This window comes from Abramis brama (genome assembly GCF_963993115.1).
Source record: "Abramis brama genome assembly, chromosome: 5".
Lineage (NCBI taxonomy): Eukaryota > Metazoa > Chordata > Actinopteri > Cypriniformes > Leuciscidae > Abramis > Abramis brama.
The window spans coordinates 14212332-14237119 of NC_139967.1; the positions used below are offsets into that span (position 1 = coordinate 14212332).

Sequence of the window (24788 nt, forward strand, 5' to 3'; positions counted from 1 at the left end):
GTTATGTTTTAAAGTAACTATACTTTTTTAAATCCAGGGTGCACAACATTCTTCTAAGGTTTTCTGAAGTATGAGTGTTTTAAAACATACATATGCTTACTGCATTAAAAAAAACCTAACCCTTCATGTTCAGTGGAGGTTGTGGATGCTGTGGTGTTTGACACTGATCTCTGTCATTTGTTCTGGTCGGATGTGTTTGTTCAGTCATTGATTCTTTGTGTGAATGAAGGCTTTGATTAGGCCACTGATGAACACTGACCTTCTTGTTCATGACCCAGAAAATGTCACTGTTGTATTCATGGTTCACAGGAAGAGATCAATGAAGCAACAGTGATTTGTATGGCAATTGTTTGTATTTTATCTATGACACAAAAACAGAGACAAAAAATATAATTAATTTTGAGTTCCAGTATTCTTCAATGAAGCATTTAACAGAATACAATTTAAACAAACCTTTCAGTAACATTTGATGACTGGGCAAAGAGTCTTCTCTCTGGGAGTTGCTGATTTAAAAAGCAGTGCTAAAGACCAGAGGGTTGTTCCATAAAACAAGATTAGAATACAAGCCAGGCTTATTTTGGTTAGTCAGACTTATTGTCGGTGATTTCTGTTTCATAAAGCAAACTTAAAATAGTTCAAACTCAGTTACCCTGGCAACTTATGCTGGGAAACTAGCCTGGTCCAGGGCAGGCTAACTGTCAGGCTAAGCCTCAGTTGTTACACAGATCCTCTAACACTGACCGATATTACCACTGACACTCTCTCACCATTACTGGACTTTATTAACCATTATTAGTCCAAAAATAAATACACAGTATACAGAAAATCAACTTAAATAAGGCTACAATGATAAATTAGACAATATAGACATATATATATATATATATATACTGTATATAGGCCTATATATAGATATATAGATAGATAGGCCTAAATACAATATATATATACTACAGGTTTTCTTTTTTTACTGGCTGAATGTTTTGTGCCCAAGATTTAATTAGATTGTTTTAAAGATTTATGAATACATTTCTCTCTGGTTTTGTTTGGCAGCTGTAGTACATGTTTATGATTAGAAGAACATTAGAACACAATCTAAAAAAAAGCTTTGTAAAGCAGACGTTAAAATCACAAAATTAAAAATAAATAATTACAAAAGCACAGTATGAATTTTAACTGGTAAGATGAATCTGAGCTTAGTAATTAACAGTATATTAGCCTACATTTGATTGACCCCATTACAATAGTTCCTTTACAGTTATTGCTATCATAAAAATACACTTGTAGGTTTAAAATTCTAAATAAGGCACATCTAATGTCCAAATAACAAATATTTTAGCATATATATATATATATATATATATTTTTTTTTTTTTACTTTATTATGTCTTTCAATTCAAACACATTTAACACAATTATACAAATTGACAGTTCCTTTAAAGACATCATATTTCCCCCCAATAAATATTCCTTATTTTTCCTTCTACTTTTTTTCTTTTGTGATAATACCCACCAACACATAGCCTAAAAAACACATGATTAGAACAATAACCAAAAAGTACATAGTTAGACACTTTTACATATGATTTAAGGGGGAAAAGACACAAAACAATAAATAAATATTAATAAAAATTTAACATTCACATATTTATATCAAACTCTTATAATGACACATAATTCCTAATAGTTATTCAAGTAATATTATTTGAATATCAAATATTCAATATAAATAAATAAAATAACTAGAAATAAAAGGGAGGGTTATATAAAAATGTTGTTAATGTAGGCTAATATATATTCCTTTATTTTATGGAATATTCTTTGATTTTAGAGTTGCACATATCTTTTTAAAATGTATACATGTGCTCTTAATTTCATGTTATCCTCTCCATAATGTACTTTAGAAACTAAATCTACTCAAAGTGATTTGAGTACTAAAACTGGGGATTCTTGCTTTCTCACTGCAACTTATCCAACATCCTAAAGATAAATTATTATAATTAGAAGATATTTCTAGTGCTATAAAATATCGCATATTAATTTTACAAGCAAAATGTATATTTTAGTCAGAATTATTGCGCTCCTATTTGGCGCGAATGCGCGCAGCAGCGCTCGTTCAATATGAAGATTAGCATCAAAATGGATACATTTGCATGACTTTTTAACATTTACAGATGGAGAATATAACTGTAAAATGTAAGTTTTGCACTGAGGGGAAAAAAACATGTCACAAAACGCATTAAACAGCACAAAATATATGCTGTTTGATGGTGGATCGATTTGATCCACGATCGACCTCTAGGGCTGCTTCAGAAACGCGTGCACACGCAAATATCTAGACTAGATAAACCTGGATCAAATTAGTGAGATTGCGTGAACTTCAATGACCTTTTATGGAACCACTTTAGCCCCAACTTATTTGTTAGGCTCATTCAAGTCGGTTTTGGAGTTTAATCCCCGCTTTTCTAAGCGTCTTTTATGGAACAACCCTCAGGAAGGTTTATTTTTGTATATAAATATAAATGCATAAACATAGGAAATGAAACAACCGACATCTTGCAAATAGAATAAAACATCTTGGTTTTTATGTACAGTCCAATACATTAAAATACATACACTCACACACTTTTGGAAATAAGGAGACATTGCAGAACTGGAAATTAAAATCAAAGTGGGACAAATGACCAACAATGTGTGAAATGCATATAAAAAGACGTTTCCTTTCCAATCCTGAACAAAAGCTCCTCGCAGAAATGCATTTACCCTGCTTACAATCACCATGGTTGCATTTACCAAGATTTCTTACCACAAAAACAATCATGATTCGCTCTGATTAACAAGCCATTCATGATTTAAACTACCCAACCTCAAAAACAACACACAACCTGAATCCATACCTCAATGAACTACACAAAGGGGAAAGATTATAGAATTTTTCACAGTGGAGCTTTTCCAAAATAAAAGAGAATAAAACATCAGTGATTCTCTCAGGACAGATGAAGCGTGAATAAAACAGTAGGTTGGATACCAAACATAAAAAACATTAACTTAAATATAAACCAGCAATGATTCACATTACATTACCCATTTTGTGTAAAACAAAATAATACATACATATATGCATGTATGTATGTATTTAAGATATATAACATTATATTATAATACCTCATTCTAATCTTTAAAAAGAAATTAGATGTATTCTACAGAAAGAGCTTTTCTCTGAAAAAGGGGGTAATGCCCTTTATGCAGAAATACCTTTAAAATTATATCTATATATTCAGAAATTAATTTAAATCTGAGGGAGGGGCAGGCTTTCAAAGTGTCAGCCAATCAGCACAAGTGCTTTGAGCTCTTAGAGGACCAATAAAAACTCTAAATCAGCCAACCACCACCATACAAGTGAGGAATATCATCACAATATGAGTTTTAACCTACTTTTGGGAAGCGAAAACATTGTGAGAGAAGTACTGGGGGAAAAACAGACACTGCAAGTCTAAACCCTTTAAGGAAAGTTGAGTTATAAATTTTAGATTTCAATCACTCTTTATAAAGTCATTTACAACTGATTGTCTTTACAAAATTACTTAAAAATCAAAACTCCTCCAGGAGTTACAAAAAACAGCTATTTTTAAACCTCCATTACAAAAAAGCATGAATAGATAAGTCTGATCTCATGCTGTAAATGTTTGTCTGTTATATGTACAGATGGAAAGTTATGGTGTGTTTTCAGGAGGGAACGATACACAGCACCATCATGTGCATTTAGTCCATGGAGTGAAATCAGAAGAGGAGAAACATGTCAGCGATGCTCTCATTTACCCATCTCAGAACATGGAGACATTAAGAACCTGGAAGGCAAAACACAGAGTCGCTTTATAACCCCAGTATTGCAGGTGCAAAGAAGTTCTAATGATAACAGGGTTCAAGTTGGTCACATAGATTCCAACAGAAATGTTTTGGTTTCAGAGTGACTTCTGTGTGATCTCAGATCTGTGTGCATTGCTGTTATTGACAAAAGGCAATGGAATTAGTTGCCCACAAAAATTAGCTAATGAGACCACACCTTTACAATGATGTTTTAAACATCATAGTTTATCGTTATCGTTCACTTCATAGTTGATAGGTATCGTTCTTGGTGTGAACAGGCCATTAGTGCTGTATTCTTTCACAGCATCTCTCTCTGTCAGTTCACAATGACAAGAACAATTGGACAAACAGAGAGTAAATGAGCAAAGCAGATTTTTGAATTTTGTGTGTGGGGTGGGGGACGTAAATTTGCTACAACAATGCTGTTCAGTTGCTAAGGTGTTCTGGCATTAGACTAATAATAAAATAAAATAAAAACACATAATGCCCTGGTCCATCCTTTAATTTAAGTCTGAGGGATTTCTAACAAGCACCACTAATCAATAGACTGAGTGGATTAATAAGTTAATGAATAAACATTCGGATGAATTAATGCTCACCGAGTCGTCCATAATGGAGGCAGGGTCAAAGTAGTCTGGTTTCAGCTCTGACCTCTCCCTGCGGTTTTTGGATGGAGGCTTCAGAGGGACAAAAAAGGGTTAAGTTAAAAACAATGACACACAAAATGTGTTTTCTCTATGTATGAGTGTGTTGACCCTGCAGCCAAAGGAGATTGGATTAGATGGACTATGTGAAGATCTGAGAAACTTTCACTGTCACTTTCATGCTATCCTGAACTCTGACTCCTACCAGATCAATGTCCATGGTGTCAAAGTCCATGCCCTCATTAAGGTCGTCCAGTCGTTCTTCTGATGACATCATCACATCCTCTACAATTGGCTCCTCATCATCCTCCATCAGTCCGCTACCACGGCGACTGGCAAACAAGCACATCAATAAAAAAATGTATCACAAATATCACTACCGTTCAAAAGTTTTGGATCTTTATTTTTTTTTTAAATGTTTTTTTTTAAACAAGTCTCTTATGCTCAACATGGCTGCATTAATTTGATTAAAAAAAATACACTGATAATGTGTCCCGGGATCGTTTAATTTTGGTTCATTCACACTGCTAGTGATTTGCTGAAATCTGAGCGGTCGTTCACACACATCTCGTAAAGATCCCGTAAAGACACATGACATCAGGATGTGACGTGTTTGCAGACATTTTTCCGTCCTTTCTTTGTTCCTTGACGAACACAAACTTTCTTCTTTGTTAATGTGCAACGTGAATGATCGTTGATCTGCATTTAAAACCCCCGGTCAAAGAGTCGCACGATAACTACGTCATTGAGACACCCCTTACAGCACTGGTCCTGCCTTTTGTGCACACAGAGCGCATTCTGGGACTAATCCCACCAATGTTACTAGGTCCCCATCCCGGGACGTGTTTGCGTTCACACAGAAGGCACTCTAGCAATTCTATGTCAATTTTCTGGGATCAACGCTCTGAAAGGGGCTAGTGTCACATGATCCCCACATGATGCTGATTTGGTGCTCAAGAAACATTTCTTATTATCAATGATGAAGTTGTGCTGCTTAATATTTTGTGGAAACTGTAGTACATTGTTTTAATGATTCTTTGATGAACAGAGAGTTCAAAAGAGCAGCCTATATTTTAAAAAGAAATCTTATATAAAATTATAAATGTAATTTATTGTCACCTTTGATCAATTTGATGTATCCTTACTGAATAAAAGTATTAATTTAAAAACATCCTGACCCCTAACTTTAGAACAGTAGTGTATGTGTACGTAGATGTGCACTCACATGGTGTGCTGAATGTGGCCTCTCATCTTGCCATACTGCAGGCTTGCTCTGTCCTGCTGCTGTTTTTGGGCCATCATCCACGTGACCTGAGAACTGAAAACAACATTTCTCAGTCAACTCTTTACTAATAGAGGGAGTATGTGTAAATCAGGGGTGGGCAAGTTCGGTCCTAGAGAGCCGCTGTCCTGCAGAGTTGGAGGGTTGGAGCTAAACTCTTCAGGACAGTGGAGTTCTATACCTAGAATTTGCCTAGCCCTAGTATAAATGTATGTGTGTATGTTTACTTGTAGTCCATGTGTTGGTGCGGCTGCTGCAGGGGTGTGTGTTGCGTTTCGTTGCTCATGCTGTAAACTCCCATGTACCCCTCCTCTGGTCGAAGCTTCTTTGCGTCCCGCAGCACAGTGGAGACAATGTGGGGTGATGACATCATTACAGGAGTGTGTGGGCCAGTCTGCTCTCGGTTGACCCATGCGCTCACATCACTGCTGCTACAGCTACTCTCCTCTGAGAGACGGACAGATAGAGAAGACAATGAAAGGGAAAGTTAATTTTTAACTCTGTAGAGATTATAATTAATGATATAATTACGATTGAACACACGAACCCTCAGGCAGTTTTCTCTTGTTGGCAGCGGGTGGTTTGCTCCTGCGACTGCGGGCGGAGCTCCTGCTCATGCCGCTGATGACAGACAGTGTATCATCATCAGCGCCCGCTTGCAGAGAGTTCCGGTAGGAGATGAGTGGCAACCAGCAATCGTCCCTTTGCAGGGCCATTTGAAAGGTCATAAACCGCTCTAGATACAGGTGCCTGATGGGAAAGATCAGAGGTCAAACAAAGAACACAGATATACTTCAGTAGAGAAATTCATTTAAAAGACAGTACACAGTTAACCTTCAGAGACCCAGCGCAGCAGAATTGCAACACTTGTATATTCACTAAATATGGGTAAAAACTACACATACCAGTAGCTGAATTTTTAGCTGGATTGAGATGTATCACAACAGCAGTTTTAGTGAGAACAAAAACAAATCAAATATTATCTGCCACAGCTTGCTAAAGTCACTCAAAATGTATGTCTATATATATTAGATGCCTGATACTTCAGATAAATTTGTTCCAAAAGTGTTAAGAATGGCTGGCACAATTCTTAACACTTTTGGAACAAATTGATCTGTTTAAAATAAATAAAATAATATAACACACACACACATACACATACACACACACATATACATATACATATACATATATATATATATATATATATATATATATATATATATATATATATATATATATATATATATATAGGCTTATGTGCCATCTAAAATTTTGTAAATTAAATTTACAGTACTTAAATTGTCAAATATTTTTACCTTCCTAGCTCAAATGTTGCAAATGCTGGTGTTCAAATATTCACTTATTGTATCAAAAAATAGTTGCCCAGCACTAAATGGCCAGCGTTGCAATTTTGCAACATTTTTCCAACTTATACGCCAATGTAAATTGTGCCTAAACAAAATTGTTTTTATAACTAATGGTTTCCTAAAGACATTTTTGAGGTTTAAAAAAATTAATACATCATAAATAACAATGCTTAGGTCTCTGAGGGATCTGAGAAAGCAAGGGATTCTCAGTGTGAGTGTCTTACACAGTCTTCTTGTCCTGCCTCAGTAGTTTGGAGGAAAACTCACTGAGGATGTCAAGGAACGGAAGGTTGAGAGGAGGGCCGCCTTCTCCCTGTGGACTGGGTTCTTTAAATGCAAATTCTATTCCATCCCTAAAACACAAAAAGCACATATACACACACACTTAAGACTCTGTCACTAAGACATAAGGGGACGCTGATGACCCTTTTCCACAAATGGTGCTGATGCTGGTAACAGAGCAGTATGACAATCAGAAGATTTGTGAACCTCTCTTAAAACAAGCCCACATTTCTTTTCATTTTCTTTTAATTTCAGCAAGTTTGTGTACAACTCATTTGCTGCCATTAAATTAATGTTATTAATATCATGCATATCTCTGCATTAAATCAGCCACCCTGCTTTCTAAATATTGGTATCGGCCAGTGAAAAACCCACTTCAGTCAACCACTATTTTTATTCATTTGTTTCAGTAACTTTATGCAATCGAGAGCCGCTTTTGGTGCTTAATCTGGTGTCAAATAAAAATCCTAGACATAAATAAAATACATGATTTATACAGACAGGAGAAAGAAAGTGGATGGAGCCCAGCCCCATAACCCTGTTGGGTCTTAACAGCAAGCATGTTTGAGTTTTCTTACTTGTGGAGCATTGCAATCGCCTCTCTTGTTTTGACCTGATCAAGTCCAAACGTGAGCGAGAAGCGTCGGGCCAGTTCTTTAATCCCACAGAAAGCAGATGCGGAACGATCAAAGTTACAGCCTAGATCACTCAGCATCTCATTAAACAGCTGAAACACACACATCACCCTTCTGTTATTCAGTGTTGCTGGCAGAGCGGGTCTGTGTAAGGATAGAAGCACTATCTCACCTGCTGCAGGCTGAGGATCAGAGTCTTTGCACACTGAATCTTGTCGATCTGACGTGCCTTACTCATGGTCTCCTTAATGATGTCACCATAATCATTATAGTACTACACACAAACAGAGACAGAGATGCACTGTAAGCTTCAAGTAACACAGAGGACTGTGTCGGAGCCGATAGCCTCATGGGCAGGGCTCCGACTTAGCAAGGTAGCACTTTGGGTGGCCTGAGTTCCTCTCCCGGTTCATGGATCTTTCCCGATACCAATCCCACCCCTCTCTCTCTCCTACTTCACATCCTGTGTACTATATTTGATCTTATCCCAATAAAGGCAAAACACTAAAAATAAATCTTGAAATAAATAAATAAATAAAACACAGAGGACTGTTACAGGGACTGTGAGTGGGACTCACTCTCATGTACTGTTTGAAGACGTCAGCTCCTGTCTTCATGTCCACCACGTTGTAGATGATCAATTTGCAGAAGGCGGCCAGTAAATTCCTGCGTCTGTGGAGCGCCTCAATCTTACCAGCCTCATCGTCTGCAAGACACACCCCAGAAAAGGATGAATTGGACTGAATAGTGAAAAAAGCAGCCAATAATTGTGCAGAATAACATAATAATAACAATAATTTGTACTTTTCTTAATCTTTTTTGTTACGATTTTTTTTTTTTTAAGCAATGATGGAAATAAAAAATAATTCAAATTGAATACAATTACCAACTTCTTGGTAATTACCAATTTGGTTTTTCTACAAATTTTAGTGTTTCTAAATAAATTAATGAGGTGCAGTGTCTCATTTATGCGCCAATAACAGCACCAAACCAAAAAAAATTATAAATACATTTCCTCACAGTATTCTTAAATGGAATGACAATTCTGTCATCATTTACTCACCCTCAAGTCATTGGTTAATCATCAAAACACAAATTAAGATTTAATTAAACCTGGGAGATTTTTGTCCCTCCACAGAAAGTTTAGGTAACTAAAACTTAAAAGATCCAAAAAGCTCATAAAGCATAATGAATCCAGATTCATTTATTTTAAACAAGGTATGCCACAGTTTGACAACAACAGTTGTCGTCTGACCCCAAACTCAAACCTGAGACATATTGCCATATCATTTTTTTTTTTTTTTTGGTGATGTCAGTTGTGCAGAATTTAGAACTATGCATTACAAATCAGCAGCTGATCGTGCCTCTGGAGCAAAGACTGCATACATGCTGTTATACATTTAAATCCACTTTAGAGTGGATCAGAACAGTCTTCTGTCCTCTTTGTATTTGTTTTTTGTTCACCTGTGCTGCTGTCCTCATCCTGGTCAACAAACACGTGATCCAGGATAAAGTTGATTAGTTCGCTCTGTAAGGATGCATCTGGACTGAACACCAGGGGTTCTAAAGCTTCCCGCCCCGACGCCACAATCTGATAACTGAAGATCAGGAGTGAATCGCAGAGAATGGTGAAGGCCTGCAACACACAGATACACACAGTTCATGAAAGTACAAACAATTTCCTGCCGGTATTAAGAATCAAACATGCAACATTCGGGTTACCAGTATGACTCTAACAATTATAGGCCACGACTGCCCCTAAGAATTCATTAATTTTCCCACAATCCCATATGCATGAAAGGATGCGTGATCTGTGGCAGGTCAGACTCACCTGTTCTTTGACAGTGGTACTGATGCTGTTCAGGTACCTCTGACACATCAGACAGAAGGCTCTCACCTGCCTCCGCAACAGCACCATTTCATCCTGAAATGAGACAAGAGTGTGACTAAACATTCAAAATGACAGTCTCACACAGGTCTGGGCACGTACGTGTGTGTTGTACCTTGTTGGCACTGCCCTCTGAGACTTTAGCCAAGTGCCAGAGTATGACATAGTGAGTGCACTGGAGTGCATGAGCCACAATCTATAAAAACAAAACAATTAAATATCAATGAAAGTCCCTGAAGTGAGGTCAAACAGTTTAGAGCAGAGTCAAACACACAAATATGGCCTGTAGAGAACTACAGTACTTGTAACTAAAAACTATGCACTACAGTACATTTGTAAAATAAATAAATGAATTAGTCAGGGGTAATAATCTTTATAATTATATAATAATTAATTTCTTCTTTTTAGATGTGATAAATTTAAGGGATAGTTCACCCAAAAATGAAAATTAAGTCATCACTTACTCACCCTCAAGTTGTTCCAAACCTATGAATTTCTTTCTTCTGCTGAACACAAAAGAAGATATTTTGAAGAATGTCAGTATCCAAACAGGCCCAGGTATTCCTTGGTATTTTTTTCTTCCATACCATGGAAGTCAATGGGGCCTGTTTGGATGCCCATATTCTTCAAAATATCTTCTTTTGTGTTCAGCAGAAGAAAGAAATTCATACAGGTTTGGAACAACTTCATTTTAATTTTTTCGTGAACTATCCCTTTAAAACTGATTTGATGCTTTCAAGCCAAGATCATTGAGTAGTTTTTCTTTTTCTTCACAGCATTGTTGCTTGATTAATATTCCTTAAGTACCAATTTATGTAGGCAGATTAAAATTGGGAATGGGGAATTAAAATAGAAAATTCCTTGTGCTCCATTTTTTGTTATTAAAACAGCATGAAGTTGATTCAGGACAACATTTAGCTGCAGAATAGCTGCTAAAATGAGTTAACCCCTGTGTTAGTAGTCAGTACCTGCTCAGGCATATCCCCGTTTTGCAGGCCAGAGTTCAAAAGTTTGTAGTTGCTGGTGAAAAGGTCCCATTTAGTAAGGTCATGGGCACTGCAGGAAGACAGACACACACAGTTATGATGAAGACACACCTCTGGTCTCACAGAAATATGTCCAGATCTCATTTCGCACCAAAATCAAAAGAACAAATAAGAATAATCTGCTTATCAAAAGAAAGCAGTGTTTTAAGAACTTAAAGATTTTAGCAAGTTAGCTCAACTATTTCTCAGTTTTAGCTCAATTATTTCTCAGTTTTGAGTATGTGTTCTTACTTGTGGAAGGCTGTGATTCTTTTGAGTGTTGACAAAACTTGATAGGCGTCATCTTCATCAGGCTCCTCCCCCTTAAAGAAACAAAAGCATTCAAACTCAAACTGGCTAAAATTACACAGAGCTGTAATTAAACTAAAACACACACAAACCTCCTGCAGGACGTCCTCCAGCAAGCGGTGGAACTTGTCAATCTGTTCATCGAGCATCTGGCTGCGGACGATATCTACGCGGTTATAGATGGTGAATTCCTCATTGCACAGTGCATGGAATGTCACAGAACATGCCTCTAATACATCTGTGTCTGTGTGCTTCTCCACCACATCACGGACCTGACGCAGCAGAGCATCCAGATGCTGCAGGACATCATAGTTATTACTTACAGTACTACTATAACAAAACAAAAACAATCAATCATTTCTTTATATTCATGTTATTAAAAAAAAACGATTGGCACTATTGGAAACTTTCTTCCAATAGAAAAAAACCCAAAAAACACAAAGCCATATTTTATAACCACAATATTTGTATTACTATGTGGCACAATATGAAGTGTTTTTTTTGGATAAGCATGATCACCTTCTCCAGCCGACCAGTTGTATAGATCTCCAAATCAAAATACTGAGGAAACTGCAACAGATTAGTGACCTTCTCTGGGTCCACTGAATACTGAGAGAGAAAGAGAGAGAGAGTCAGTTAAGAAATCAATCGGTTTGCATCCTGATTCAGGTGGCCCGAACCATTTGGTTGGAATATTTATGTGCAAAATGCAAATTGTGGACTGTTGTTTTATGCCCAAAAAGCCAATCAATATTGCAGTGAAATTTCTTTTGAAAACCCCAAAACACGCAAAAAGTGTTGAGGATCAATCAAAGTGACATTTTGTCAATCGTTTACATTTGTTTGCTATTCTTTTGATGCATTACACACTGTCTGGCAAGGAGGAGAAACACTTACTTTAGCCAATAACAGAGGCAAAGCCACAGCAAACGTTTCTGTGATCTTTGTTCGATCATCCAGCTGGGTTTTCTTTTCTTTAGCTGTAAGAACCTGTGCCAAAATGAAAAAGCAAACGGGTTTGAGAATGAGTGAATAATGACAGCATTTTAAAAGAGTTTTTAGACAATTATTTTATCTATTCCTTTAAGTGACAACATAAGTATGATGGTTTGAAAATAGAACCTGTGAGAACATAAGAAGTGATCCCCTCTATTTGAAAAGGCTCATAAATCACCCAAATCATGCTTTATAGTTGAGATGAAACAAAAGCAGCGTCAGATCGCATCTTCCATGTAGTAAAACGGATTATCAAAAGAGAAAAAAAATATAGGATGGAGACTTGGTTCTAATCATCAGTTGTTGATTGGATGTTGGCAGATCTGAATACGAGCTTGAGGTCGATTATAAGAAATGACCGGGGTTTAAGCAGACTAAATGATCAGAGAAGTCTAGCATATGTCACCAGAAAGAAGCCTTTCGTTTCAAAGGAAGATCGAGTTCAAAAAAATTATTAAATTACAAGGTCAACTTTTTTTTTTACATGAAACATACATGGATGAATCGTTCAAAATAAGATAAATAACATGCATTTAGAAAATAGATAGGGTGATTTTTAAAAAAATCTACAACCAACCACTCTACACCTTGGCAATAGAATCGCCATTGGCTAGTAAATTTTTTTTTGGTTACTCGCCAGACTGATATACAATTTTATATATATATATATATATATATATATATATATATATATATATATATATATATATATATATATATATATATATCTCATTCCACCAAATCAGCTTATCTTTGTAAAATGGCACAGCTTTTTAAATATCTAAATGTACACTCTTAAAATCAGTCAGTCAAGCATTATATTATGATGCTATGATAATCAAGCATTATTTAATGATAGAAATTTAGTAATTAGATCTTAAACTTAATAATCATGCATATTTGTCATTTTAACTGAACTTAGGACTAGTGGTGGTGTTTAAGATATTGTTGGTCATTCAGTGTTTCTGTACTACTAATAATGACAATATACAACACATGAGCTGCTGGGTTCATGAATGTTAATCACATTGTCAGCGTTTGCTCGAACTGATTTGCTGAAATTAAAACAGAGATGAGTGCCAACCAGTGAGATTGACGTTTGCGCATTAGTTCCGCCCACTAACGGAGAAACCGGTATATCTTCTGCTTGTTCTTAAAAGCTTAATAATTCCAGATGAACTCCATTATTTTGACAGGAAAATACAAGCAAGAATATAGTTTACATGTAGCGCGTCAATTTTGCGTGGTATGTAAGACTCTCGCTCTCTCTCTCTCTCTCTCTCTCTCTTTGCGTGTGTGAGAAACACAACGGTTTATACTCACACTAGAGTTTATACTGGTACGCTGAGCTGAATATGAAATACTACAGAATCAGATCACTTGACGGAGAGCGAAACTCAAGAGCTCAGTCAGTGTTCAATGAGTGAAAATATATCTATGCTAAACTTATACTTGGCATCTAACACACACACTGGCGAGTAAAATCTAAGAATTTATTAGCCAATGGCTAATGATAGACATTATTTAGTCGCCCAGAGAGAAATTTACACGCATATGCGAGTGATTTACTCGCATTGTAGAGGGTTGACAACTTTTCCATAGATTAGGTTCATGGTTAGGGGTTAAGAAAATATCTCCTCTAAGTAAAAACCACTGCATCTATGGGACGTCCTCACTATTATAGCAAAATCAAAATGTTGTTTTGTGTGTGTGTGTCTTACCCTTCTTCCAGAGCCTCGTCCGATGGGTGGGTGACACTCACAAGTCTGTCTGACAGCACAGAGCATGATCTCAATCAGAGCAGTTTCCTGAGCATCAGTGAGAGCTGGAATACACACATCATGGTGTTTAAGTGATGTAGGTTAGAAAGATTTTTAGCACAATTTTGGCCCAGACACAAAAAAAACTATGATAAATACAAGTGTGCATTTGTACCTTCCTCTCCAGGGAACGGTTCGTCTAGCAACAGGCTGATCATACTCTCCCAGTCCTTCAGGAGCTCTGATGCACAGTCCCACAAGCTGTCCACCAGATAGGCACCGTGCTCATGGAGCTAAAACACATAAAAATTCATAAAAGAACCCAAAAAAATACATTTATTTTATTTCTACATTACAGGCCGAGCACATCAAGCACACCTCACTTTCCAGAAAGAACAAGACAGTTGTTCTGATGAGGTTAGCATTCAAACACTGTCTGCCTCTCCTGGGCCGCCCCTCATCCTCTGGACCATGATGACTGAACAACCTAGGAACACAACACACAAAATTGTTGTGTTCACAAAATAGCCACATGGCGGAATCAGTCAGGGTGAGAGTCAGATGTATTATGGATTAGAGCTAAAGCCCAAAGTATACTTCGGTTGTCCGGGTTCCACGAGGGTTCGTGCAATGACTTCATTTTCTTCATCAGGAGGCTCCACGGACGTCCGCGCACAGCCCAAATTTTGTGTCTATGGTGTGCATACAACAGCGTATGTATGTGCAAGTGGCTTGAGCACTTGAAAAGAAGTCCACTAGATTTGCACTAGGGCTGTGACGTGGCAGTGTTTTACCACTGCGGTGGTAATGGACCAACTACCGGCGGTGGGGCGGTGGTTGGGGGGTTATTTTGAAATAAAAAAAACAAAGAAACAACACACTAAAGCCTGTAAAGCATTGAAATAAATATCAGTAAATACTGGTAACTTAAATAATATAATATTTTATATAGTGCTTGCACACTCAACTGTATAACCGGACCTAAAATTGGGCTGCACGTGGACATCCGCGGACCCTCCTGATTACGAAAGTTGTCACGAGGAAAATGCACAAAGTATACGTTGAGCTTAATGTGGCAAATGCGTTTAATCACATTCGTATTTAATGAAGCACAGACTGTGCAGTGGAATAAAAAAAAAATGTGGCACTCACTTTTTGTAGAGAAACTCCCCTGCTGCCACAGCAACCGGTCGGTGGGCAGAGTAAACTAAGTGATAGACACTCTCACAGTCTTCAGCAGTCAAGACCTCATCACTACTTCTGTGTGCACAAAGAAACATACCCGCAAATTAAATGGACACATCTTTAAAAAAAGTATGACTGTCAATGATGAATGATCAGTGCTGAACTCACTGCAGAACTAGCGTCAGCAGTTTAATGGCCTGAACTGCAACATCATATTCCTTATCCAGAGTCATGGACACAATCCGATCCTACACAGACAAAAGAGGAGAGAACTGTCAGTAAGATAATACATTTTTCAGAGCCTTCAGAATCATAAAGCGAGTTGATGTTGCCATTTCAAGTATCCTGGTGGAATACTCACCTTAAAGCGGCTTGTAAAGAGTTCCAGTCTGGCGTTAAGTTCTCTGCTATAATACAAACCCTGAAGAGCTGTAAGACACTTCAGACGGACCTCCCCTTGCTGGAGAAAGAAAAATAACATATGACGGATGAGATAAAGAGATTGTAAAAGTCACTCTTTGTATTTAAAGAGTGTATAAAGTCAGTATTTATATAGAGCTTTATACAATACAGATTGTTTCAAAGCTGCTTCACAGTAATAAACATAAGCATGCTATTTATTTGTTTAGCTTTGAAGAGTACATAATCAATCTGTGTGAATGTGTTTGTGATACCTTATCATACATGGTCCAGCCCACGTACTTCAGGTAACTGTCATTAAGAAAAGCATCACTGTACATCTTCATCCACATACCAATCTCCTCAATGCAGACGACTCTGATCTCAGCAATCACATCCCTGCAAACACATACATGAAAAAATAAGCTCTTCAAAGACTGTGTGGGTTATTTTAAAATATTAATTCATTGAATAAGTCATTTAATTTAGTTAATTTTGAGACGTTTCCTTGCCTGTATCTGTGGATGAACACTCCTTTAAAAATGGCATTCATCATGTTTTCAATCTCATCCTGGTTTTCCTGGAGCTAAAAATTACAGAATCCATGTTTGAATCAGGTTTATTGTCTCATTTTAGAATGTGTGTGAGTGTGTGTGTGTGTCACCTCTTTGCGTTTCTGCAGCAGGAACTCCAGGCGATCATTGGCTCGTTTCCCGATGGTCTTGTTGCGTTCTGTCTCATATTGTCGTTGTGTGTTGTCCAAATTGATGCTCAAATTCAGAGCAACGTTCACCAAAGCGGTCATCAGTTTCATGGCTGAAATACAGTGAAAAACTTTAGGGTTAGGGTGTACAATTCATACTTTATGATTGAGAACACCCTGCCTGAATATTGCATCACAAAATCCATGACATTACAGTTCGTTCATGCTCAGAATGGAATATTAGCATTCACACCGTGCAGTACACATAATACAGTAAGTAAACAAGACTAATCAACTTCGCAAATGTATTAAGTAGGGAAGCACCGAAATGCAAATTCTGGGCAGAAACCGAAAATTATTAATCAAACTTTAATCAACACTCAGTAGCTAAAAAATTAGCTATAAAAACTTTTAAACTGTATATAGGCAGTTTTTATATCAACTACTCCAGTTTGTTGGTGAAATATAAACATTTAAATGACAATAAAATGTAATAACTTGTTTTCATTCATGACAGATTTTTTCAAACATACATTAAGTAATGAAGACATCACTAACAGGTTAAGTAAAATTATAAATTAATAATGGATATGTAATACAGTGCATATATTTAGCAAAATGCTCTTCTGTAGAGTTATTTTTTCTTGCTAACTAATGAGTTTATGGACACTAAATAGCTTTCTTGAGGTAAATGTAATGTTAAGTGACAATGTATAGCTTACAAGCTGGTATACTGACGTCCTGCCACAGTTGAAACACTGATTGAGCGATTACATGAGACAAGATTCATCTCGGTAAGTTGTAAAGTATCTTTCAACGTGTTCACCCATTTTTATTTTGTGCACAAAACTAGTAGTAAAGAAGAGATGAGATGATCGGTTCACATGTGCTACATCCGCTTGAACTGAGGAGGCTACTGCGATCTGTCACACTGTATTAAAGAGCGCCAACACAACACAACATTTATTGTTTGAATTTCGTAATAAAATCGACAGAATTTTTAAGTTGAGACTTTGCTTCATATTAAAAGTAACAAAGCTTTTTGTAATTATTGGATGGCAGGCGTGCTACAAATATTTAGTGAAGTTTTGTTCACATATCAACAGAAAGAAAGAAACCATATAATTACTGATTAAAAATTAGAAATTAACTTAATCCAGAGGTAGTGTCCACACAGCTGACATGTTTAACTGTTGTATCTTATCTACGTTGTGTGCACTTTGGTGAACACTGAACACAGTCAAAAAGTGCCACTGGAAAAGCGCTAATTGAACGTCTGTTTCAGTCAGATTTCGGCCCGAAACAGAAAATAGCTGTTTCGGCGAAATTTTTCAGTAGTCGAAATTTCTGTGCATTAAGTCATAAAAACAATATACACAACCATTTAAAAGTTTGAGGCCATTAAGATTTTTAAATGGTTTTGAAAGAAGTCTATTGTGCTCTTAAAGGCTCATTTTATTTAATCAAAAATGCAGTAAAAATTGTACTGTTGTGAATTATGAATACAATTTCAAATATATTATATTTGATATAAAATATAATATATTTTAAAATGTAATTTATTTCTGTGATTGAAATGCTGAAGTTTCAACATCATTACTCCAGTCTTGAGTGTCACATGATCCTTTGTGATTCTAATAAGCTGATTTGCCGCTCAAGCATTTCTTATTATTATTAATGTTGAAAACAGTTACTTTTGTGGAAACCATGATTTTTTTCAGGATTCGTTAACGAATAGGGAAAAAAAGAGAAGAATTTATTTGAAACAGAAATCTTTTGTGATGATTTAAATGTTTTACTATCACTTTTAATCAATTTAATGCATCCTTGCTAAATAATAGTATTAATCTATTTAAAAATATATATGAATGACTCTAAACTTTTGAACAGTTGTGCAAATCATAATATCAATATACATACTGTATACTGAAGAAGCAGTGGTTAGGGTATGCTATTCTGAACATTGCATGGTACATAGCCCAGGGTCACCCACCTGCCAGGGTGCTGGTGTGTCTGAACGCTCTGACCTGTGAGTCGGACAGGCCGGTGAGGAGAGAGATGAGCGTGTCCATCATGTACTCATCATAGATGATGCTGTACTGGCACTGTCGGACCAGGACCGCGATGAACTCACACAAGCTTAATTTAAACTTCTTCCACACAGGACCTGAACTCGCCAGAGGGTAATCGCCACTGTCCTGAACACACATACACACACAACCTTTTTAAACATATTCATTTGAAGTAGCTAATCTCTTCCATCCCTGCACACACACTGTTTTACATATCATATATTCTTCCTATTGAAATGTCTGTGGTATATTAACAAACCTCATCAAACTCTTCTGTCATTTTCCTGATGATCTCAGAATTCTGCATGTTCCGGAACATCTCGGAGCTCACAGCGCCTACAACAAGCACACGCATTGAGTAAAACAAAACACACCCTTGAAGTATGCAAACTTATCTACCGGTACACCTAGAGAACATACAAACACACACCTTTACAACCAGAACAGTGGATGAAGAAGTTGATCAGTTCCAGAAGGGCAGAGTCTCTGTCTGTCTTATAGGACTCAATCCAATCATCAATCACTGACTGCAGAGAGAGAGAACACACACACACTCGCTCAAACTACCTCAGTTAAACCTTCTTTCATACACACACAGCCTACACAGAAAGCACACGCTGCAGTTAGGCCTGGATATAATAACTAACCACACACACCACTGATTCACGTGATGATACATCCGAGCACTTTGAAATAGAGTCTATGAATGAATACAGTGCAAGAGATCAGCATGTATCTGAAAATGTTGTGCGCATGTTGGTACCTGTGTGGCACTCTTGCCCAATTTGACAATCTCGAACAAACTGAGATTCTCCATGTCATTCTCCTGATGGTGGCCATTTACCCGACCTCTCACCTCTGACCCCTTCAACTTTTCTCCAAGGGTCTTCTTCCCCTTCTGGACACAAATGGTAAAAAGCAAGGAGAATTCCATTAAACATGCTAGTATCTATTTCATCTCAGATCTAAGGCTGCACAATATGAGGGGGGGGGAGGGAACAATCTGCGATTTTTCACATAAAAATTGCCATTGCAATAAAAAAAAACTCCAGGTTTGCAGTGCTTGTTTGTAGAGCTGCACATTTTAGTTTTGTTTCATTTATTTGTTTAGCACCTTACAGGCTACCACAGTAGTTCCAAAGTGCTGTACATTACAATAAAAAGCAAAAGAACGACAAGACAAAACATAAAAACATCAATGTACTAATGTAAGTAAACACAACATAAAAAGTAAGAACAATAAAACAAACTGAGCAAGACGAGCAGCCAACACACCACCGGGTGTTTTTGGAGAGACCGCCAGGCGCCATCTTTACATCAGATTTTGGTCAAAAATACTGTGATTATATATCAATATGATGATAAAATAATAATAATTATTATTATTATTATTACACATTATTATTATTAAATAAAAATATGAAACAATGAGAAATGTCACTGCATTGTGATATTTCAATAGAAAAAAAAACTAATTTAGAAAAAAATAATACAATAATTTTAATTTTCAGTACAACTGTAAATTTACAATTCAAACATTTATGGTTGTCTTAATTTCTTCATTTTCAAATGTTAAACCACTGAGTTGAGGCAGAAAACCAGCAAAATAAGACCTCAAAGCTTCTCTTTTTTTGACAACCGGTTCTCATCACAAGATATGAAGATGTTGCCTTCTTAAATGCATGTTATAAGCTAAGCACATGTAGAGATGGAGTTTGTGTCCAGCAGCATTTCTGTGAACTAAGCCACTCCGAGATACTGAAAACACTGGATTTTCATTTCCACGCGTGAGCTGCAAGTGTGTAAATGAAAACAGTACCACACATCACTCTGAAACATTAAACGCAAATTTTCATTTCATTAAATCGCACTAAGCCATGTCGCAATTTCAGTGTGTCTGAAAGCTGTTTCACTTATGAAAAAGAACTAACTACATATCTGAAAGCTCATTTGCTGATAGGTACCTTCCCTTTTCCAGGTTTGCCATTTCGACCCTCGAGATCTTCAAGATCGGTGTCCGAGAGCCGAGAGTGTCCTTCCCTAAACAAAACGCACCAGTGATTACAGCAGTGTGTACATCAAAGTGGAGATCAAAGTAATTGGGGTGTGTGTTAAACAGGTGCTTTAATTTCCTAACATACAGAGTTTAGATGTACTCTGTGTGCATCCATATGCAAACACACAAGTTGTAGTTTAATTAATTTCCCTACAAACATGGATATATTGGTTTTGTTATAGGTAACACAAGTGCATAATAAGCAAATAGTCATGTAACAGATGCTGGACTTCTTGTTCATAAGTGCTTATGATTCCCAAAAATGCCGTTTAGGTAGGCAGCTCACTAGGTTTTGAGACACAGACACTGTCTGGCTGGAGAAGAAGTGAGTTAATGCATGTCTGGTACTTACTGGTAGAAGTCTGCTTGAAAGTCCTGAGCTGCTATCATTTTTTCAACATCTTCTGTCTCTTCTGGAGTTTATAAGTGTCCCCACACTGCAGAAGAAAGACCCAAACAATTTAAAAACTGCTGTATGAAAAACATTTCTTAAAATGTCTGCTTTAAAACAAACATAACAACTCAGTTACTGAATGAGTTTTTTTACGCGTGCGTTTGTGTGAAGGACGGTGTGTTTATATATGTGACTTTAATAATAAATATCAGACATTTGCTGTCAACATTACTGTACGAAAAAATCAAACATTATAAAAACTCAATTAAACACATAAAATCTCGAAGTATTCGTGTAACGTGTGAGATTTTATTAATTGTGTTTAAATATTGAGTTTGATTTCCGTAAACACGGGCTAGCATGCTAACATGCTAACAGGCCTCCAGGTCCTCTAAAAGACATTAAAACCGCCCCAAACCCACCAAAACAATTTAAAACTGTAAAACCACATTAGAACTTTACGTTTCTTCACACGTAGCACATTATAGTGTCTCAATAATTCTCAATATTCAAGCTGATGGCTGAAACTGTCTGACATATGAACGACTCTGGGACATTTATCTTCCTACAAACTCACAGTAAAATGTATTTTATTTATTTTATTTTTTCCAAAATCGCGGATATTTATGAAGATCGGCCGCCATTTCCTCCCTCACCTCCCTCAGCGTGAGTCCAGCTGCATAAAACCCGCCCAGAGCCGCCGCCGAACGGAACCGAACCGGACCTCCGCTCCGCGGTTAAGACATTAAAACATGATCCAAGTGGAACTGGCTCAGTTCTGTTATGGTTCGAAGGTGGAAGAGGCAGTTTGGTGCTGTGGGCGGACAGGAGTAAAATACAGCCTCGAGGAACCCAAAACACACTTATTACGCATCCACACACACTAGTATCCACAAACACACCCACGCGCGCGCACACACACACATATGCACATCATGGAAATAGCCTAACACAGATATTTTTTGGACATTTTAAAATGGTTTGCATTTTAATGGTTTCGTTTCTGAATCATACTGTTTCCATTTACAAACAAATGAATGAGGAAAAACTAGAAGATTGTCTACTTTATTCTTGTTAGCCAGATTTGAGAACATCAACAGTTTCAAATTCAACCATTTAAACTTCAATAGAGGTGTTAAATCAGACTTTGACGGGAGAAAAGAACAGTACTAACAGAAAAGGGTTAAAATGTCCAATTCTTTAGATGACAGAGACGATTTCCATGGTAGGCTAAGAGGAATTCAATTCAGGAACAACAATTGGTATAGAGAAGGTTTGACAGATAAATGAGGAGAAATAACCATAATCTAGCTGTGTCCAATTTTGATCAAATAAGAGGGATAAACAAGTGTACTTAGTTACATTTTATTTTGACACACCTGCAATGTGCAAATCAAGTTATAGAGAATAAAAAGAGCATCCAAAGTCTGTGGAGTGATGGTGGACAGACGAGATGGCAAAGGATCTGTGTTTATTAGAAACTGAGTGATATCATTACATACATAGCACAGTCAGGAATTTATTTTATTTATTTATTTACAAAATTCACAGGTATAAGGCATATACAAATAAACTACTTTTTGTACATTTTTCAAAAAACTAAATCAAGCACACAAGAAACAAACAGAAAGCCAATTATAAATTAGGGCTGTGAAATGATTAATCGCATCCAAAATAAAAGTTTGTGTTCACATAATAAATGTGTGTGTACTGTGCATAATTATTTTGTATATATAAATACACACACATGAATGTAAATATTTAAGAAAAATTAGTTATTTATATATAAAATATTTATATTTATTTATAATACAAATTATATATAATATATATACAGTATATTTAAGCAAATATTACTTAAATATATACATGCATGTGTGTGTATTTATATATACAAAATAATTATGCACAGTACACACACATATTATGTGAACACAAACTTTTATTTTGGATGTGATTAATCGTTTCACAGCCCTATTATAAATGTTTGCTTTGTTGAGGCAAATAACAAATGAATAGTGAAAAAGTTTATACTGTGGAATGGTGATATAGTTTTAAAAAATAAAAGTGCAATACAATATATTGCTCAACAGAAAAATATGACTTGCCAGTTTTATCTCTAACACACATTACACAATGACATTGGGTTCATGGCACCACATTCTCACCATGCGCAACTAGAGATGAAGTGTACAAATATAATGCAAAATGTAGGCTACTTCTTTTTTATATTAATAGTATACAGATAAAAAAAAAAACTTATTTCCCATACATATGTAAACATAAACTCATCCCACATTATATTGCATAGTTCACACAGTTCGCAGTTGAATTTCTGCAGGTCTTGAGTGACAGTTACTACTCTTACCATCAGAAATAAGAGAATCACACTAAACAACATTGCATCAGGTTTTTTTTTTCAACTGACTCTAAACAATATTACACTGAGCAACTAAAAATGTGACATTTACCACTTACATCCCAAGAACACTTTCAAGTAAAGGTGGCACAATTTTTAAACATTTATCAGAATATGTAACATAGCTATGCTTTAAGGCACTTTTTAAAGTAAAAAATATACAAAACCATATATAACACCACTGCATGCATCTTCTATTCCCAAACAAAAATGGTCCAAGAAGTAAATACTATATATATCCAGCAGGAGGCAGAATGGTGTTTCTACTGAGATAAACAGGACTGGCAATAAGTGCTCAATTAAAAGATACTTTTATCATGTCTACTATATTGAGCAAGTCTGGATGACAATACAATACACGTGATATACATCTGTATTGGAAATCAGCCTAGACCAGAGGAGTGTTGCATGTGCATCATTTAATCCCATATAACCTCTCAATGTCCTTTATATAATGATTTTTCAGCTCTTTTCTCTTTAGTTTGAAGGCGTCCGTCACCAGCCCTGTTTCTGGAGTCCAAACCTCAGAACTTAAACGGATCTTCTGTGGAACCTCAAACCTTTCCAGTTTATCTATAGTACCACACACACAAGTTTATATGCAGTTTATACACATAGACACAGTGACACACACACAAACATAAACGGCTTTGCCGTTTCTCATATCAAACACACAAATATCAGTAGTTTACGACAAACACTGTTTAAATGTAAAAATGTGCAATCTAGTGCCACCCCCAACTCAGTCTGCATATTAAAGTTACTTTAAAATCAAAATGCACAATTCTTCATTTTTTATTGAATATTGCATTCATGTGCCCTCTCTTTAATCAAAATATCTTCCCCTCCCTCTTGCAATGACATCTCTTCTCTTATCTGATGACGTGTTTACTGGTCTGAGGGCGGGACAACCTGTCATTCACGTGAGATCACAGCAATAGCAAACCACAATCCAATCCATTCCCAAAGGACAAATTCAAGTCCTGCCCTACATTTTTTTTCTTGTTCAAGAAGCCATTTTACTCAGACATACATCACAATAGGGAAGAAAAGACTATCCAGTTTCTGTTTCATGCTGACTTTAAGTTGGGATAGGTGAAAAAAACACTGAAAAAATACACTTTTCAGTTTTAAATACACAAACAGCAGATCTCTGCAAAATACCTAAAACAAACAACCAAACACAATTAAAAGGCTTGAAAAGATGTGCTTACTTTTTACTGCAATCTCTTTGATGACTTTGAGCACTTCCTCCTCCATCATGGTGTGGTTACAAAGCTCCTCCCACTCGGCCTCTATCCCATTCTTATTTGCCAGCTCAGTCAGTTGCTTCTGATTGGGCACCACAAAGCTGATCAAGTAGTTCTGGTCACTAATCGGAAATAAATCACAATGTAAATGTAGTGTTTATCCATGTTAATCTATAGTTAGAGAATATTATGCTGTGTGTAATTGTTTTGCGATCAACTGGGATATATGGTTCTGGTGTACCTGCTGGCATA

The 24788-nt window shown here is 36.5% G+C and overlaps 2 protein-coding genes across 5 annotated transcripts in view; both read right to left on the minus strand.

Annotated features, from left to right (window-relative positions):
* Positions 1-2563: 2563 nt before the first annotated feature.
* Positions 2564-21767, minus strand: stag2a (STAG2 cohesin complex component a). Its single transcript, XM_084113962.1, has 34 exons — positions 21524-21767; positions 20826-20910; positions 20382-20457; positions 19181-19315; positions 18848-18944; positions 18677-18753; positions 18339-18543; positions 16307-16458; positions 16155-16228; positions 15918-16041; positions 15605-15703; positions 15412-15491; positions 15211-15318; positions 14437-14545; positions 14234-14351; positions 14020-14123; positions 12200-12292; positions 11822-11911; positions 11395-11598; positions 11246-11316; positions 10937-11024; positions 10084-10164; positions 9912-10004; positions 9545-9716; positions 8659-8786; positions 8253-8354; positions 8024-8172; positions 7388-7516; positions 6341-6543; positions 6021-6240; positions 5737-5829; positions 4717-4843; positions 4467-4544; positions 2564-3848 (listed from the first exon to the last, which is right to left on the minus strand). Exons 2-34 carry the CDS (start codon positions 20861-20863, stop codon positions 3825-3827), a joined length of 3741 nt encoding a protein of 1246 aa, XP_083970088.1. The 5' UTR covers positions 20864-20910; positions 21524-21767; the 3' UTR covers positions 2564-3824.
* Positions 21768-22318: 551 nt separating this feature from the next.
* The window catches only part of acsl4b (acyl-CoA synthetase long chain family member 4b), a 10428-nt gene continuing 7958 nt past the window's right edge, over positions 22319-24788 (minus strand). For 3 of the 4 annotated variants that reach the window (XM_084114800.1, XM_084114801.1, XM_084114802.1), the window contains exons 13-15: positions 24778-24788; positions 24501-24658; positions 22794-23859 (exon numbers count right to left, since the gene is read on the minus strand). The exon at positions 24778-24788 is cut by the window's right edge and continues 104 nt beyond it. In XM_084114800.1, coding sequence (XP_083970926.1) covers positions 23702-23859; positions 24501-24658; positions 24778-24788 — 327 coding nt within the window. In that variant the 3' untranslated portion in view covers positions 22794-23701. Of the gene's footprint in view, positions 22578-22793; positions 23860-24500; positions 24659-24777 lie in introns of those variants that run through there. The other variant, XR_014606274.1, reaches the window with a different exon arrangement.